The sequence below is a fragment of the Topomyia yanbarensis genome, chromosome 3, assembly GCF_030247195.1.
Source record: "Topomyia yanbarensis strain Yona2022 chromosome 3, ASM3024719v1, whole genome shotgun sequence".
Classification (NCBI taxonomy): Eukaryota; Metazoa; Arthropoda; class Insecta; order Diptera; family Culicidae; genus Topomyia; species Topomyia yanbarensis.
The window spans coordinates 142,649,111-142,666,476 of record NC_080672.1 but is presented as its reverse complement, the minus strand read 5'-3'; the positions used below and the strand labels follow the sequence as shown (position 1 = coordinate 142,666,476).

At 36.2% G+C, this 17,366-nt stretch overlaps 1 protein-coding gene across 2 annotated transcripts in view; it reads left to right on the top strand.

Annotated features, from left to right (window-relative positions):
• The window catches only part of LOC131687248 (proton-coupled amino acid transporter-like protein CG1139), a 139,904-nt gene that overhangs the window by 79,552 nt on the left and 42,986 nt on the right, over positions 1-17,366 (top strand). Inside the window, exons 1-2 of one of the 2 annotated variants that reach the window (XM_058971320.1) lie at positions 1,532-1,695; positions 13,220-13,356. In XM_058971320.1, coding sequence (XP_058827303.1) covers positions 13,283-13,356 — 74 coding nt within the window. In that variant the 5' untranslated portion in view covers positions 1,532-1,695; positions 13,220-13,282. Of the gene's footprint in view, positions 1-1,531; positions 1,696-13,219; positions 13,357-17,366 lie in introns of those variants that run through there. The other variant, XM_058971321.1, reaches the window with a different exon arrangement.

Below are 17,366 nucleotides of genomic sequence, written 5' to 3'. Positions count from 1 at the left end.
GGGAGTCACGATTCCGACAGCATAAGTCATTAAGTGACTTTACGCTTGTCTGGACATGCCGCAGACTCAGGTGATTCGCATTTAATTCCAAAGGATCCTGACTCCTGCGTTGCAGAAGACAAAGAGTTAAGTAGCCGGAAAACTCTAAGCTTGCTCATATGACTCTACTCCACGTTTTTCTAAACTTTCTTACTTCAAATCCTTGAGTACTATGGCTCTTAATATTGAAAAATATTTCACACCTTATATGTTTTTTTATGCAGATTTTCAAAATTATGCGGTTTTTTACGCGAATTTTCAAAGTTATGCGGGTTTTTATGCGGTTTTTTATGCGGTACGTATCCCCCGCATAAAAAAACTTCAGTGTATGTCATTTCACGGCTTACGGTCCTCTATAAACAATGCTTTTTTGAGGATGGATTCCAGAGGAACCATTAATGTGAGCGGAATGAGACTTTTTGGGTTCGAATCGTTTATTATTGAACTTTTAATATGAATTTTTGTTTGATGTTGTTGGCCTCCGCTTGACCTTGAATGCACCCCTCTCAAAAGTTAAGGACTGTTGACAGGATACAGGTCGACAATCTTCAAGACAGCATTAGTCACGACAATATGGACGACATCGAGCCGAAGCTGGGGGTTGTTCGGGCCGATTTCGTCCATACTATCGCAAATACTGCTGTCTTGTTGCGTTATGCAGAAAATGCTTAACCACCGTGGAAAAATTCTTCTCTCGCGCTGATAATGTGTGTGTAAAGAATTTCTTAGACAATTGGACATATTATATATAGTATTATGTTCTTTTTATTATATGTTGTAAATGCCTAAAAGACACGTGGCTTCGTTAAGCTCACGCAAAAACTTTTCCATTCAGCAACACGATTCGTCTTTCTTCATCGAACGCTACCTCTCCTCTGCTAGTCGCATATTTACTAGACGTGTGGTAAGTTGTATAAAGTGGATCGAATATAATGGTGCAATTTTCACTAGTCTTCTAGAATCCTCTTGAGAACTTATTCGTGTACATATTTGCACGGACAAAAATCACGACCAGTGCCACCATTTCTGAGTACACTCACTGATTACAACGCTGGCAACAAAGTTTCATTCCGAGTAGTTTGTCAATTCGTTGCCGCACACTTCAAAAACTCTTGAAACTAGTCCCAACCAGAACCTAGTCTTCAGCAATCCGGAAGCGTCAATGTCGGGTGATCAGAAACACTCGAAACTAGACCCAAACAGGAGCTGGTTTGTATCCAGGTGGAACGTGCTCACAACCGTTGTCGAAGTGGAGATTAGTGAGTTGGGACGACCCATTTACAACACAGGCCTGGATTGGATTTATTTATAGTGTTCAGAAGGGTGATGAATCGATAGAGATAATATAAATTATAGTGGCTTATTGTGAGTAGCTATCACCAATGTATGTGCGATATACCTACCGACTTACGTGGAGGCAACTCACCGCTCACCGGTCGTCTGATAGCAATCCACGCGGTTGCAATTTTTGATACGGTCTTCGATTGACAAATTTTACGCTCAGTCGTTCGCGGAATCGCGTCGTGTGCGGTGCGGTTGCTTCACTAGCTCGGAACTTTTTTTGTGTGAACAAACATAAGCAGATCCCGCGAACTACTCGAATAAGCGGTGATCCTTCATACAGGCTTAGTGTGTGGGATCCTTGGATATCCTGAGGTGTTCTTTTTTCGTTCAAAGTATTTCTAACACTAGTTTGAGTATTCACAATCCCAAAGTGTTCCAGTGAATAACAGATTAGTTCTCTAATCTATTGCTAAATCTAACAGTACTACTCGATAAGTTAGAATAAAGAAATGCCAATAAGTCCTCATAATTTCAGTTTGCCGTTGAGTGTGTTATTGGAATGGGTGAAATAACCAGACTGTTTCAATCAACAATAAACTATTTTTGTAGATTCTTATCGCTGTTTGAGAAAATCGCGCGTCGCATCGAACCGCATTTCGGTTGATATGTTCTAGTTTGTAAAAGTTGGTTTCAGATTACTCGAATAAAACGATAAACTATTACTTAGTTAATTATCGTTACTACCGCTCCTCAAAAAACCTTTTCGTCTACAGTCGTTGAAAATAATTACCACCTGAATGATAGTTATCCGAGATCAGTCGATATTTTTGTCGAGTTGAAAAAAATTGACTACGCGAGATGGAATGGATTTGGCCGGGATAGTGGCAGTAAATGATTGTTCGAAGTAATGTTTTCATCGACTTTCGGCTTGGATGTTGTGTGCTATTGCGTGAATTTGGTTTTTTTCCACTTTTGGATTAGATGATAATTTTTTATAATTCAGATTTCTGGCTTTTGATAATTCTGGGAAAAAATAGATTAGGACGTAAGTAACATTGAGAGCCTCTCTTTGTTTACTTTCTATTTCGATTATTACGACTACTATAACACTTTGCACTAATTTTTCGATACATATCGAAAGCTCACGGTTTTTAGTAGAATATTATGCATAGAGTTCAGTAGTAAATGTTGGAACGGTCGAGTAATGAACAGAAGAGGATGACCCCAAAGAGAATTTCTAATTTTTACTAACGTCCTAATGTAACTTTTCTCCACAATTGTGTTTGTTATTTGTTTTTTTTTGTTTTTGTCCTGAGTGTTCTCTAGTTTTTTCGTTATCTTTGCTTTATTGGCGCGTTGTAGATGGCGTTTAATCTTGTTCCACATCAGACATGTAATAATGGACTCTTTGTGAAAGTCGATGGAATTTTCAAGCACCTTTAAGAAGAGTGACGGTTAATTGAGTGCCTGATCACTCCTTGTTGTTACACATAATAGATTAGTTGCACCCGAACAACATTCAAAGTTTTGCTTATTTTTGTTGATTTTCAATTAAATTTTGAAATACCTATTTCACGGGTGTTGTTATTTTTTCAAAGTTGCAGAAAAGTCAAATAATGATAACTTTTTCTTTTATTTCGATTGTAGAAGTTTTAACTTTAGGGTCATTCGCTCTTTTTTGGGTTAGAGAAATCCCTTTTGGAAAAAAAATTCTACGTTCGGATTGGGGAATCAAACCCAGATGAACTTCATACAACGCAATCGATTTAGCAACAATACCCGCCCATAATACGATAACTCAATTCTATAAAAAAAATTATCAAAAATATTGCCTGACTAGCGAATCCTTTTTTGGTTTGAAGAGTTTATTTTCTGGGAATAGATTTATGATGAGTACTGGAGCCATATAGGGGAACATGGGGAAACTTGACCAGGTTTTAAGCTAAAACTGCATAAATCTCTAAAAAAGCCTTCAATCCCTCAAAAGTCATTGAGATATAATGTGCAAAGTTATTGTGCGTCTTCATGATTTTTTGCACAATTTTAATTTTAATTTTTGAAAAGTTACAAAAGTTTTTCTGTGATCGTTTTTTTTTGGTCAAGTCTCCCCACTGTGGGTAGACTTAACCAAGGCGTGGCCACGCGTGGGGAGACTTGACCAAGAGAATTGAAAAATCATAACAAAAAATAATGACTTAAAACATACTGTAATTATTTTTTTTTCTATATTGTCGAGATCCTTAGGTAGCAGTAAAAAATATAAAAGGGATGCATTTGATAAATTTCGATTTTTTAATGCATTTCTGTTTAAGGATTAACTGTACTGCTTGCTTTGCATGTTCACACGTCACGAAATCAGTCCTACTATTGCTAACTTTGTTTACTAATACTAAAATATAAAGACTTATGTATGAGATTGGATTTTTTATGGCGTGATTAACATTAACAGTGGATACCAAAGCATAATAACTATCAGGAATTTTGTATCTTTCTTCAGCTAATTACCACTTGGTCAAGTCTCCCCAATATTAGTTATTGCGTTCAATGTCATGCAAATTCTAGTAATAACCTTTCCAATATTCCAATTTATGTAAAATAATTTCGCTGGTTCACAAGGATTAAGATGGTATATTAGTGCATTAATAGTAATTAGTTATCGAGTAGATATGTCCATACAAAATTTGATATAAAATTAAATCATTTAATGCAATATTAATCACGTAATATTTTCTGTAAGGAAAAGATTTTTCATTCCAAACTTTTAAAATTACCTTAAGGGATCGAAACAAGTATAAAAATATTTTTGAAAAAAAATTAGAATTGAATAGAAGACGCCATAGCCAAAAATAGAATTTTGCGCTTGATCAAGTCTCCCCATGTTCCCCTACACGAATAGACCACTTTCGATCGCAAATTTGGTTTTGGTTTCTCTGATCATTGCTTATATCTTTCTATCGTATTCTCGAGGCATGTAATGCCGCTCAAAATACATGCTTAGTATCTGTTTAAAAACTGCTTTAGTGCTTTTAATAAAACACTTTCGACAATTTTTTGGAACCCCAACTGTCAAAGTTCACTTTGAACTCCGGTGCTCCCGTTACTCGCAGATCAGAGGTTACATCAGCAGACAAAAGATGGATGAGTAATATCTGCGACATATCCAGAGAGATGTAGAATACATAAGGAACCCGTACTTCAAATGTGTTGATACTCATCGGAATTTTCGGATAAAAAATGATTTGGGCGAGGAATACTTCAAATTATCTTTATAAAAAATAAGGTGAAATGCGTTGGCTTCGATTCTCGTTGGATACTTCTGACTTCTTACTAGCTTCGGTCATATAACGTAACGACGCAAAGTGATTCATCCACCAGCCGTGTACAGCTCACAAATATTTTCTGCTTGGTATTGTACAGCCCTCCGTTCGTCCCAAGCTGCCAAATAAATAAATCTGTAGTGGATCTATATTTAAAAATTCCCATCACTTAAGTGTTCGGTTGGTGCATGATATTGATGGCTCTGACCGAGATGTGATGAAAATTTTCACCATTTTCGGATAATTCTCGAAAGATTTTTCAAAACAGTTATTTCGTTATTACTGAATGTTAAACATACTTCAAATTTTAATACTACATTGGCAGTTATTAACATTAAAAAACGCGGCTGCCATAGCCAATATGTTGAAACGGGACCCCTATATTGAAAGCTTAAATGTATATTACATTGAAAAGTTATCTTTCCTCTTTTGTTAACTGATAATAAGAGATTTCTCCGAAATTTCCCCTTAAAACGAATTTTGGTAGTTGGCTTTTACAACCGCTTCCCGGCGTACACTTTTGACATTTTGAATTGTATTGGAAAAAAGGAAAGTGGAGAGATTTCTAACGTTAGCATCATCAAAACATTTTTTTTTATTTACTAAAAAATTAACAATAAGTACGGCGGAAATTCAATCGTATAAAGGTCGGACGATTTGAAAGTTTGTTTCTGATATATAATATCAGAAAAAGTTCAAGTGTTTACAGTAAACTGAAGATGTCGATCCTGTAAGGCTTCATGTGGTTTGTTCCACACTGTCAATCGACGTTTCCGAGCGAAAACTTGACTTGTCGGTTCACTAGACACGTTTCCAGAAATCCACCGATTAATTGATGTACTTTATGGCGAATACCAATTGCTTATTCTTGGCACAGATGTACGACAGCTTGCTGGTGAATTTGTCTTTTAACCCTTGTCCACTGATCCTGCGGCTATTGTACGATCGGACACAGGAAGCTGAAGGTTTTTTTATCGACCGAATCGTTATTGTAGGTTTTTTTTCCTAATCTCGCGAATGATCAGTCCGAAGAGCCGTTTTGCGTACGCCTCCTTTACCAGTTCCGTCAGCCACGGATTTGGTCTCCAGATGTTTCACCCAAATCTCCTGAACTGTTCTTCGAGCAACATTGTTTCGCTAGTCTTTCACTACCAAATTTCGGACACAAATTGAAATTTTTTACCAACTATTGTATTTTAACAAGAGACCATGGTTTTCCGCGATATAGAAGTGACCAGCGATGCCACATGTTTTTGTGAAATGTCTGTAGAAGAATAATTGGAATGTCTGTAAAAGTTTGTAGATGGTTGTAAAAATCCTAGTTACACTAGAATGTTACTTTAACTCTTTTATGTCCAACTTTTTTCTAGTATGGGTAGGGTTTCAAAACTATTTTTCCTTGAAAACGGTGAGGTCAAGAAACACGAAAAGCCTTTTTTCATAAAGATAGGTGCTTCTCTCGCAGTCCTAGAAGCTACTTTCCAATGCTCAATACAATGCTTCAAGAATATTTACAATAGTCCAATAGCGTGGAAAACGTAACCAAAGGCAGTTTAAATTGATAAGTTTTATCAGTTTTCAATAATATTGCAACATAACGAAGATATATGACAAATTCATTTTACGTTATCAACGTAAACTATCCCTGGCAGCACTGCTCCAACAGAATCCAATTAAACTAATTGCATATCTGTAAATCTGGCATCGCTGCAAGTGACAAAGGACTTAAAATGACGTCGAAGGGCGGGATGTGATGTTGACTTTTTTCAAAACAAATATCGAGGGGTGTTGCGATGTTTTATGACAGCTGGGTGTATAATTTTCAAGTAGATTTTTTCCACGTTTTCTCACTCATTTTGACAAATTGTTTAGATTTTTTGTATAACCAATAAGAAACATAAAATGAAGTATTGATTCTAGATGTTTTTTCATTTCTGTTTTCTTTCTTACATTGCTTCTTTTTACATTGATTCAAACACGATTGTAATTTTTAGAACCAGGTTATGTTCACTTTGTACTTCACTAGCATCCATTATCCATGTTGGTAATTTTTTTACCAATCGAAAGAAAAGTATTCGACACTCAATAATGATTTTTAATTTGCTAGGTACAGGCAGATCAAAAAATGATATTGATTCGAAACGTCGAAATCACTCGAATCTATAAATCAGCCCTGAAAAACTCATTTCAACGTAATTTTTACATGAAGCATGTAAGACAATATAATAATAAACTTTTGTGTCGAGATAACATGATACGTCAAACACAAAGGAAAAACTGTAGAACTTTTTTAAATAGCTATATCTTTTGATTGAGGCAAGATTTGCTCAACGAAACATGTAAGGCTAATAAATGTGGCTATTGCCTTTCATTTGAGTATTAACAGTTACGAGGATCAGCTCTAGAACTGAAATTATTGCAATTAGTTTGATAGGATTCTGATGGAGCAGTGCTGCCAGGGATAGTTTACGTTGATGATGTAAAATGAATTTGTCATATATCTTCGTTATGTTGCAATATTATTGAAAACTGATAAAACTCAATTTAGACAGCCTTTGGTTACGTTTTCCACGCTATTGGACTATTATAAATATTCTTGAAGCATTGTATTGAGCATTGGAAAGTAAAAATTTAGCAGCTTCTAGAACTGCGAGAGAAGCACCTATCTTTATGAAAAAAGGCTTTTCGTGTTTCTTGACCTCACCGTTTTCAAAAATAGTTTTAAAACCCTACCCATGCTAGAAAAAAGTTGGGCATGGAAGGGTTAATAAACAGAAATCATTCAAAGAGCTTCGAGCCTATATGCAATTCAACAAATTGTTGCGCTACGGAAATTTTTTTTTATCATGTTATAAATTTATGAATTTCAAACATAATTTTGAAAGCTTTCTCCCTTCACGTCTCTCCTTAAGCACGTAGATCATTCCAGCAGTTGAAATGAGTGCATCCGGTTCGCTGCCCATGCTCGCTTTGAACAATTGATAAGCTATACAATTGATAGTAGTAACGTTGATAAACAGTTTGGTTTCTTCCTAACGATTACGACACATCTAGGCTTGGGATAAATATTGTGATAGACAATCCAAATAATTTCCTTTGTTTAAATATTTGCACTATGGCTCCCTTTGGAATATAATCTTTTCATGCCTTGAAAAGGCATTATTTCCGTTCACTGACTTTCTGAGCAACATAATGGCTCCCAGAACCAAGCTTTCGTAGACCGTTCACTCCAAAATGTTCACCTCAAAGTTTAAGGAGCTTCGATGTTATGGACAATTGCATCTTGTTGTGTAAATGAGAATTGCGACTCATTGATACATAAGGCCAAACGAAGTCATACACTCAAAAAAAAAGTAAACGTTATGCCTATTGATTTTACACATAGATTTTTACAATTAACGGAGGCATATAGACACTATTTGCTGGCACATAAACCTAATGTGTGTATTTACAAAAACTATTAATCTTACATTTACATTTCATAACTATTAGGCACATAAAACCCCATTCTATAACAGTATGCATATATAACTTATGTGTGTGCATACATAGCTTATACAATTGACACATAGAAGGTATGTGTGCGCGTGATAACAATAGCATTTCTTCTTCATATGAATTTTAAGCGGTTTGAAGCAAATAGAATTAACGTTTGGATTTTTTTCACTGTAGGAAGTGTCTATAACTGTAGGAGATTTCTGCCCCCACCGAGGGAATCTATATCATAGTACGTCGGAATGATAGCCTATTTTCCAATCAGATTCACAAATAAGTGGAAATATGTAAAATGTAGATATTTGTAGAAAAAATTTAGTACTATATTTAGGACCATGGAGAGCTGCGCCGGGCACCAGAACTGACAGGCCCCTCTAGACATTACTGACAGGCCCTTCTAGATATATATTTCTTTGAACCTTGACCTATAAAGTTGTATGCATAAATAGTTTAATCTAAAATTATGTTGGGTCAGTGCGCTGTAGATAATCGATTCTTTCTCATTGTGGTAGTAAATTGTGCCTCGATAGAAATGAATGGACGTGAATGGGCGCACCCTTGAACTAGCTTTCGTTAACGACACGGACGTATTCGAACTGATTTAGGCTCCTCACAATAAACCCTTCGTTTTAAAATTTGATATGCGGTCTGATGATGGTGAGGGTTTTGAGCTTGAGCTTGTGCGACCACCTCTGGCTGCTACTCCGTTATCGATCTGGACTAGCTGAAGTTGCACAGGGAATCAGTAGATAATTATGCTTGGGAGTAGCGAAACATATTTCAATGTGCAACTTTTGGTAATCCTAAAATGTTTATTGATCAATAACGGCGCCGGCCAGGCCCGAACGTAGATCGCGGAAGGAAAGGGAAGGAATGGTTAGTCCGATACTTGCTTTTTCTAGAGGCCGTGTATACTACTGCGCACTCCACAGGTATCACGGGAGGAAGATATTTGTTAGTAAGTATAGAAGTTGGATTCTACTTCTTCTTTACCGACGTCAGAGACGTGACTCTACTATCTGGACTAGAATATCGATCCATCATCTTATGGACCGGGGACCAACGGCTTTACTTCCCTTCCGAAGGAAGACGTGACCAGAGATTTTTTACCTCAGAAAAATCTCAACGACCTCAGGTCGAATTGAACCCAGGCCAATCGGAATGAGTGGCGGTCACGCTTACCACTCAACCACCGGCGCCGTCATGATGGTGAAGGTTTTGATACAATTATCGACGACTTCAACTTTCACAACTTTACTCGATGAAACTCCTATGAAGCCTCAATGGCGGTGTTCTATGATACCATTTATGAGATTCTTTGCCGTAATGTTCCTAAAAAACGTGTCAGCAGAAAAGCAGTTTATAACTTTCCGTGGTGAAACGCCATTTTGCGAAAGTATATTGTTCTTTTGAAACTGGAGCGACTAGGTTTTCCTGCATGGATAACCAGATGGCTGCATTCTAACCTCTCACGAGGTCCCGCCTTCGTTAGAACTGGCTCCACACGCTCAAGCGCATTCGAATCGCTAACCGGTGTGCCTCAAGGATATCACTTAGGGCCTCTAATCTTTCTCTTATTAATCGACGACCTCTTTATTCGCATTAAAATCCTTTTTTGCATGAAATTGTTAATAAATTTCAATGCTCAATAACATTTGCGAATTTTATGCACACGACACAACCCTTAACTGCATTTCATGTGTTTCAGATAATTGGTCTGGGATGTATCGTAATTACCGCAAAAAATAATTTAGTGGATTCCATAGCCGCCATTTTGAAATTTTTTAATATGTTTAAAATCGAAAAGTAAAGTTCAGACATTTATTTTAATAAACACAAACGTTGTGTTCACATTGTTCTCTTGTTCAAAACATTTTCCAATAAATGATAATTTTTCGAAGCTTTAAATTTAAGAAGTTTAATTGTGACATCTTACTAAGTCGCCCAATAATTTTGACATTAAAAATGTCTTACTCCACTATCTGGGGCTAGGTGTCATTCTAAAATCTAAACTATCTCCCATGTAACGAAACTATGTAAGGTTTGCACGCTTATAACTCCGATATTACTAGATGGATTTTAATCATTCATACACCAACCGGTTCAGAAAAACCTAACTTAAATATTGGTAATAATTTAATATCTCCCCAATAAAAGTAGACTTTTGGAAATTGGTAAAATTAAAAAGTTCACGAAAAACGGGAAAATTACCATTCGTGAGGCAGATTTCTCAGACACAGCCGTCAAGATAGGGCAGCTTAGTTGCTCAATGAAACACGAAAAGTAAAGTTTAAAGTCACGTAAATAAAAATAAAGTAAAAGTAAAAAACACGAAAAGTCATAAATAGAAGCAACGCATGTCCGTTTAAATCAGTTGTTGCTCTTATCCCATACGAGCAACATCGTCTCCGGGCGATGCAATAAGCGCTATCGATTTTCGGTAACGTTGGAATTTGCACACACTCGCACCTAAGTGACTAAACCATATACGGTTAGTTTATAAATAGAGGTGACGCGTACCCGTTTGAATCAGTTTTTGTTCTTATGTCGAACGGGTAAGATCATGGCTGCAGCGTCTGGGCGCTACAATAAGCGGTAGACGCTATGCATTTTCGGCAGCGGTGCCGGGTGCGGATTTTTCGGGTACCAGCACGGTGTCACAGAATAGAAAAACTCTAGAAAGAGAACTGCGGAGACTCCATTTTGGATCGTTTGGATTCGCGTTTAGCTGTCAAAAAACGAATCCAATCGAACATTGCTTATCCTTATAACATTGGACGTGTTGCCATACAATGCCGGGGCATACGTTGCCAAAAATGCTGTTTTTCTCTCCGCAGTTCTCTTACTATGAGTTTTTCTATCACAGAATAATTTGCAAAGTGGGTGGGTGGGGTGGTTTGGATTTAATTCAATACGGTGTGTCCTGCTTAAGAGTGTTGCGTTTGAAAAAAATATATTTATTTTTATGCATGCGTGTGCGTTGTAACTGGTTAATCCATGTTTACGGCGCTTTGTAGCTGCGTAGGGTAAAGAGCCTATTGAAGCACGTTGTCAGATGCCTTACTGATAAAAAACATATAACCGAAATATGAAACATGAAAGTTTCATATTTCGGTTATATGTTTTTTATCAGTAAGGCATCTGACAACGTGCTTCTGTAGTTATTGCACTGTTCAGCAGCGTAGTATTTTATATAGGAGAGTACACTCAGGTTTTTTTACGCGGATTTTGAAATTTACGCGGTTTTCATTAACGCGTTTTTTTATATTTACGCGGTTTTCATTTACACGGCCTGTATCCCCTGCGTGAAAAATCTGAGTGTAATTGCATCGGAAACAATCACATTCCCAGCAGAACTTTTGGTTTTCTAATTTCAAACACTTTTGTTTCGTACTGCACACAACGGAAAATTTTAAAACAGAACTTACCGTCCCAGCAGCAGTTGAAGCGGGTGTTCTTTTTCGATTCAAATTCAAGCCATGTCTTAAGCGTTACTGGACTTAAAATTGTTTTCCCAGTTTATCCAGTCAGAATATCTGTCCTACCCTATGTATTTAAAACACAGTTCTAATTGCGTTTTAAAGTATACAACAAATAGAACGGTTGGGTATACTAATTTAAATTTTAAAATAAATCTGTTTTAAATTATGAAACAAACCGCTGTACTGAAGATATAATTATGTCAGTCCTATTACCACATAAAACACCTATATAACATAAAACGCTGCAGAATTGGTTTAATAATACAATGTTTACACTTCAGAGTTATAACACGTTTTAATAATTAGCAACAAGAAAAATGTCACCAAGATAGCATAAAAATCCGTTTTAACTGGTAGTGCGAACGTTGCATAACAATGTAATTTATCAAATAATTTCATTTTTTCCACCACTAATCGATCAAGAAATACTTAAACTTAAGATTGTTTACTTAAGTTCATTAGTACATTATTGAAAATTTAAATGGAAAATGAAATTTCATATTTCATGGAGAATATGTATATTTCCGTTGGCGGGCGTGGGCTTCCTCATCACAGCTCTCAATATGGAACTTTTCTTTTTAATATATTTTCTGGACAGACCAGCCTGTTTTTACTAGATGGATCAGCCAAATAATGCCAATCACCTAGTGAGATACTTGATTAATTAATAGATTACCGTTAAAAGACCTTCAATAAATTATGTTTTGACGGGGAGGGTATATAGCAAATTGTTACATATGAAAACAGGCGAGTGAACAAGAACGTGAGTCGATATGTGTGATAGATAAAATTCATTTGCACGCTCTTGAAAAAAGCTACATTTTTAATGTCACCGTGGTCGTGTCCTGGACACAACCCTTTAATTTTCGTTTTTTTAATTGTAGTAAATAGGAAGCCACATACAGGCTTCGGTCGTTTGTTTTCTGACATTTCACTTGTTTTGGGAAATCCAAAACTCGAACTTTAGTGGAATTCCTACGTTGTACATATTTCTCGTATCCCGTCTCGTTTGATTCAGATCAGATGGGATCGATGTATATATTTATCACATTATCCATATAACAGATCATACTTAATTGACATCCCAAAAAAAACAGGTCATGGACGTATTTTCGTAAACTTCGATCAATATGAATTTAGTTGGCCATTGAAAACACTTCATATACATATATTTTCATTCTTACTTGGTAACTAATAAAATATTCAAAGTATCAAACTTGGATTTAAATCGAGAGGTTTTGAGATTGGTGTTAACTCTTGATAGAATTTTGTTATTCTTTGACTATCGCTATATGCTGATATCTGAAAAAAGAAATGGATAAGGAAACTTTTAATTACGCTGTTGAACAAGCTTTCCAAAGTTGGTATGTATGCGGTTCGTTCTATTGAAGCTAAATTTTAGCATGTGTGAAAAGTTTTTCTCGTATTTTTTCTGTTTTCGTATATCAGTCCACCTGCTGCGGACAGATAATATACTTTATCAGTGTCAATCACTCGTGTCAACAGAACAAAACAAACCATTTGACACCTACCGTTATTTATCATTCATACAGGATGGAATTTCTAACACAAGCCATGGTGTTTTCTTTTCCCATATTGCAGACTCGATACGTATTCCAACAACGAGTAGAGCTTAGTAAAACAACCTGAATTACAACTGCCAAAATGGACGAGAAAAAAGTGAAATCAAACCCCGAACCGGTGGTGCCACAGTTTGTCGCCAGCGATTTCAACTCCACGTAAGTATTCAAGGATAATGTCCAACTTAGAGATTGTTTGGTTTGAAATTGAAAACCCCTAACTCGACCCGTACCCAGAAATTCATGAATTGCAAAAAAACTAACTATAACTCAACGAATTCATACATTCTTGCATATTATGTTTTTCGACGTACGAAGATTACATGTTTATTTTCGATATCGAGGTGCCCTTTGCGAATTCAAGAAAAATGATATGTATCAAAAAGTTGTTAGATTTTGAACGTTCATACTTTAGCATCGACAAATTTCCAAAATTTTTGCGCATATTACTCTGGAATTTTGCTAAGGAATTATTACAATAGATAAAACTATGATATCATGTCTACATCGAATGGTATGATCTGAAACTAACATAGGTACACGCTTACCTGGTCATATTACTTGTAGTAAGCGACCAAATCGAAATTTCGAGCACGCCAAGAAAACCCTTTTATTCATTGGTATAACTTGGTGAAATTAGCATTGAGTGAGTAACACAGGCACGTAGCTAGAGGAGCGGCTTGGGGGCCAAAGCCCCTCCCGAAATGCTTAAAAAATGATAACATGATTATAAGTGACTTTGAACAATTTTGTAGCTCGTTTGGTGTGAACAAATTATTGAGAAAAAGCTTAAGAAGAATACTATTCCAATAACCAAAAACAATGGTCACGAAACTCGGTGTGGTTTATGCTTCTGTTCGAGCCAGTACAAAATAAATGACAAATATAGTTACTCTTATATTATGTGCCTTGTCCGAAGAACAAAGGAAACTGCTACTATACTTCTTGTACTAGTAATCTGTCGAGATGAGTGAGTTGCAGAAGCAAGAAGTGATTCTCCGGGCAAATACTGAGATTATTGATAACTCGACCGAGTATTCGCGATGAGAAATATTGTCTGAAGGTTAAAATGGAGGTTAGACTTATGATAATCACATTTATCGAGTTGGTGGTGTGGCAGTACTCATAGCGTTTAAAAAATTGGCCCAGGCGAAATCATTAATTTTGAATAATTTAAAACACATGGTTGCGTGTGACAATGCTATAATTAAGAGCTTCTATGTTCGGTTACAAGATCGGATAATGCTTACTTGCAGATACATGTCACATTTGAGAGAAATGCAGTACAAAACATAATGCAATAGTACAATTACACATAGTGTTCTTTGCACATATCAAGGACAAACTAATACGTTCAAGTTCTGTGAAAAAACGGCACACTACGGTTGACCCTGATCAGAAACCGTTGCACAGAAACAATTACCATCTTTGTGGCACCTGTTCAGGTAATATTGACAACGGCAAAAGCTGCGTCAAGCATCTCAAAATCTACAGCCATCACAATGATTTTGGAAATTCAAACTCGTAAAGGCAACAAGCAAGGAAAAAATCAAATATTTGCGAACATAAGGCAGGAATAGACATGAACGACCCCCTATACGCAATTGGTGAGGAAAAGTAATTCCCCGCCTCGTACATAGGTATCCACGTGCAATGGCTAAAAGCTTATGCCAGATCAGTTGGACAACCATTGCAACTCGTTTAATTATTTTTATTGTTGGAAATAGATAAAAGAACCACTACTCCGATTGCTAAGCATTGAACGGGATCCACTAAACGAATTATCTAAACAAAGTAGAAGTTTTATGGAAGACTGAGCATTAAAATTCTCCAAAAGTGAATGCTTCATCGCAAGTCATTGTCACGTTTAACAAAACTCATATGTAATTCTCGATATTGGCAACTCTATTTTAAATTTAAATGACAAGATTTTGAATTGTACCTAATTTGAAGTTCTGTATTAGGTCATTTTGATGCGAGGAATTCGTTCCGTATCAAAACACGACAAAATGTTGTGACTGGTTGAGACTGTAAGTCCAATAATTTCGATTACATGTTTTCAGTATATGGCAATCAATGTTGCTTCAGAATCTTCATCGCGACGAAGCACGGTGAATATGAATCACCTGCATTCGTCCAACATCGTTCTTCGCTGTTATATTCAACTTGATGTTGATATTCATCCACGAATGAATCCGACTGCCAATCCGTGTTTACCCGAATGCCTTATCCATACGTTCTTGCCTTGCTACTCATCGAACGACCGAATGAACTGCACGAGGAAGCTATGAAGCGAATGACGAATAAACGAATCAGCAAACCATTCCTCACCATAGCGATGATCGCTTACAACTATTGGCGAAGATGACTTCAATTTTATCTTCGCAGAATGATGGCTCGCGAAGAAATATATTTTTATTCTGATGTGTTGTACTGTTCGGAACAAGCCAATGCGCTACTGGTTCTTCAGTACAAAACTATGGGTTAAATTAACAGCCGAATCAAGGCAATATTTGTTAAATATAGTACAATCTTAATAGAAGCCTTGTGTGTCAAGTATTCAAAGGAGATTGAACCCATGTTTGGTGATAAAACTCGGCATAAGCAAAACAAAATTCTTTTGGATGAAGTTTTGATTTTAATCTGCTCATGGTGTTATATCACAATAATTTAACCTATTGCGCATGTTTTGCTAGTATCACGACGAATTCGCTTAATCAGCACGGTTGTTTAAAAATAAATTAGCTGTAGAATGAACAGTGTGTTGTGGGTGTAATATGGACAATACAAATATTACTTCTTGTTCCCCCATCGGGAAAGACTTGGCATAAAAAACGTGCTGTAATTTACTCCATATTGTCGAGATCCTTAGATACCAACAAAAAATATAAAATTGTTGAATTTCGATTTTTTAATGCATTCCCTTCTAGGGATTAGCTATAATGATTACATTGCATGTGCACATCTCACGAATTCAACCATGACTGTTAACTTTGTTAACTAGTGCTATAAAGTTAGATTGATGTTTAAGGTGAGATTTTTTGTGACGTGGTTAACATTAACAGTAGGTACCACAGTTTGATTAAAAAATACATCATTTAACGCAAATTTATTAATTAGGGGTCATACACTAATTACGTAAGGACATATGGGGGGAGTGGGTGTTTCAAAATATCTTACCAATTCTCACCTGGGGGAGGGAAGGTTTGTCCTTTCTTAAGTAATATCATAAAACATGCATGAAAAATGAAATCGATAAGAAAAATATTCTTCTCATAAGAAAAGAAACTATTTCTTATTTGTGCCATGAACATTTTATATATCAATCAAAATGAGCACATACTGTACATCATGGTCATGGAAACGCAGACCTCAAATCGAAGTGTTTTGCAGCGACAAAATATGATTGTTAAATTAGTTATGGAATTTATTGTTGCCAACGTAAGGGGCGGCTTAATTGTCGATGGTTTTGGAGCAGTTACAGAAATTTCTTGACTCTTGGTGGTACATTGTTCTGATCGGGAACTGGAGTCACAATCTGCTTTACGAGTTAAGAAGTGTTGAGACCATTCGTGTTGTTAGACCAACATCCTTCTTTTCAAACTTTCGCTTCAAACCCGCAAGGTATATGAAAAATTTTCTGTCATGTGATTGTCAAAGAACTTGTTGGCTGTATAGTTCCAGAGTGTGAACTGTATTTTACTTCAAGAAAATTCGAAGATAGCTATGTCGGAACTATGCGTACGATAAGCGTTATAGTTGAAACTCCGAACAAATTCACACCAGAAGAGGTTATAAATTCTTTTGAGTTCTACATCACAAGAAAATAGATTCAAAGGAAGTGGAATATAGCGAAGCAAATTAAGTGGAACAAATCGGAGTTTCTAAATATCTCTTAAAATTTATTCTGAAATTTCTACTGGGCGAGATTAGGATGCAAATGAAATTTCTACAGATGATTATACACACACTTAGAAAAAATCGTATAAATTTACGTCTCCTGATCCTGACATATACGAGCATCAAAAATGACTTAATTTTACGTTTGATTTTAATTTTACATGACATTGAATTTCGTAAATCATGTAATTTTACTCCACATATGGCGTTTGTTCTGTATGACAGTAAGTGTAATTTTATGTCATTGCGCATGGAAAATATGTTTCATG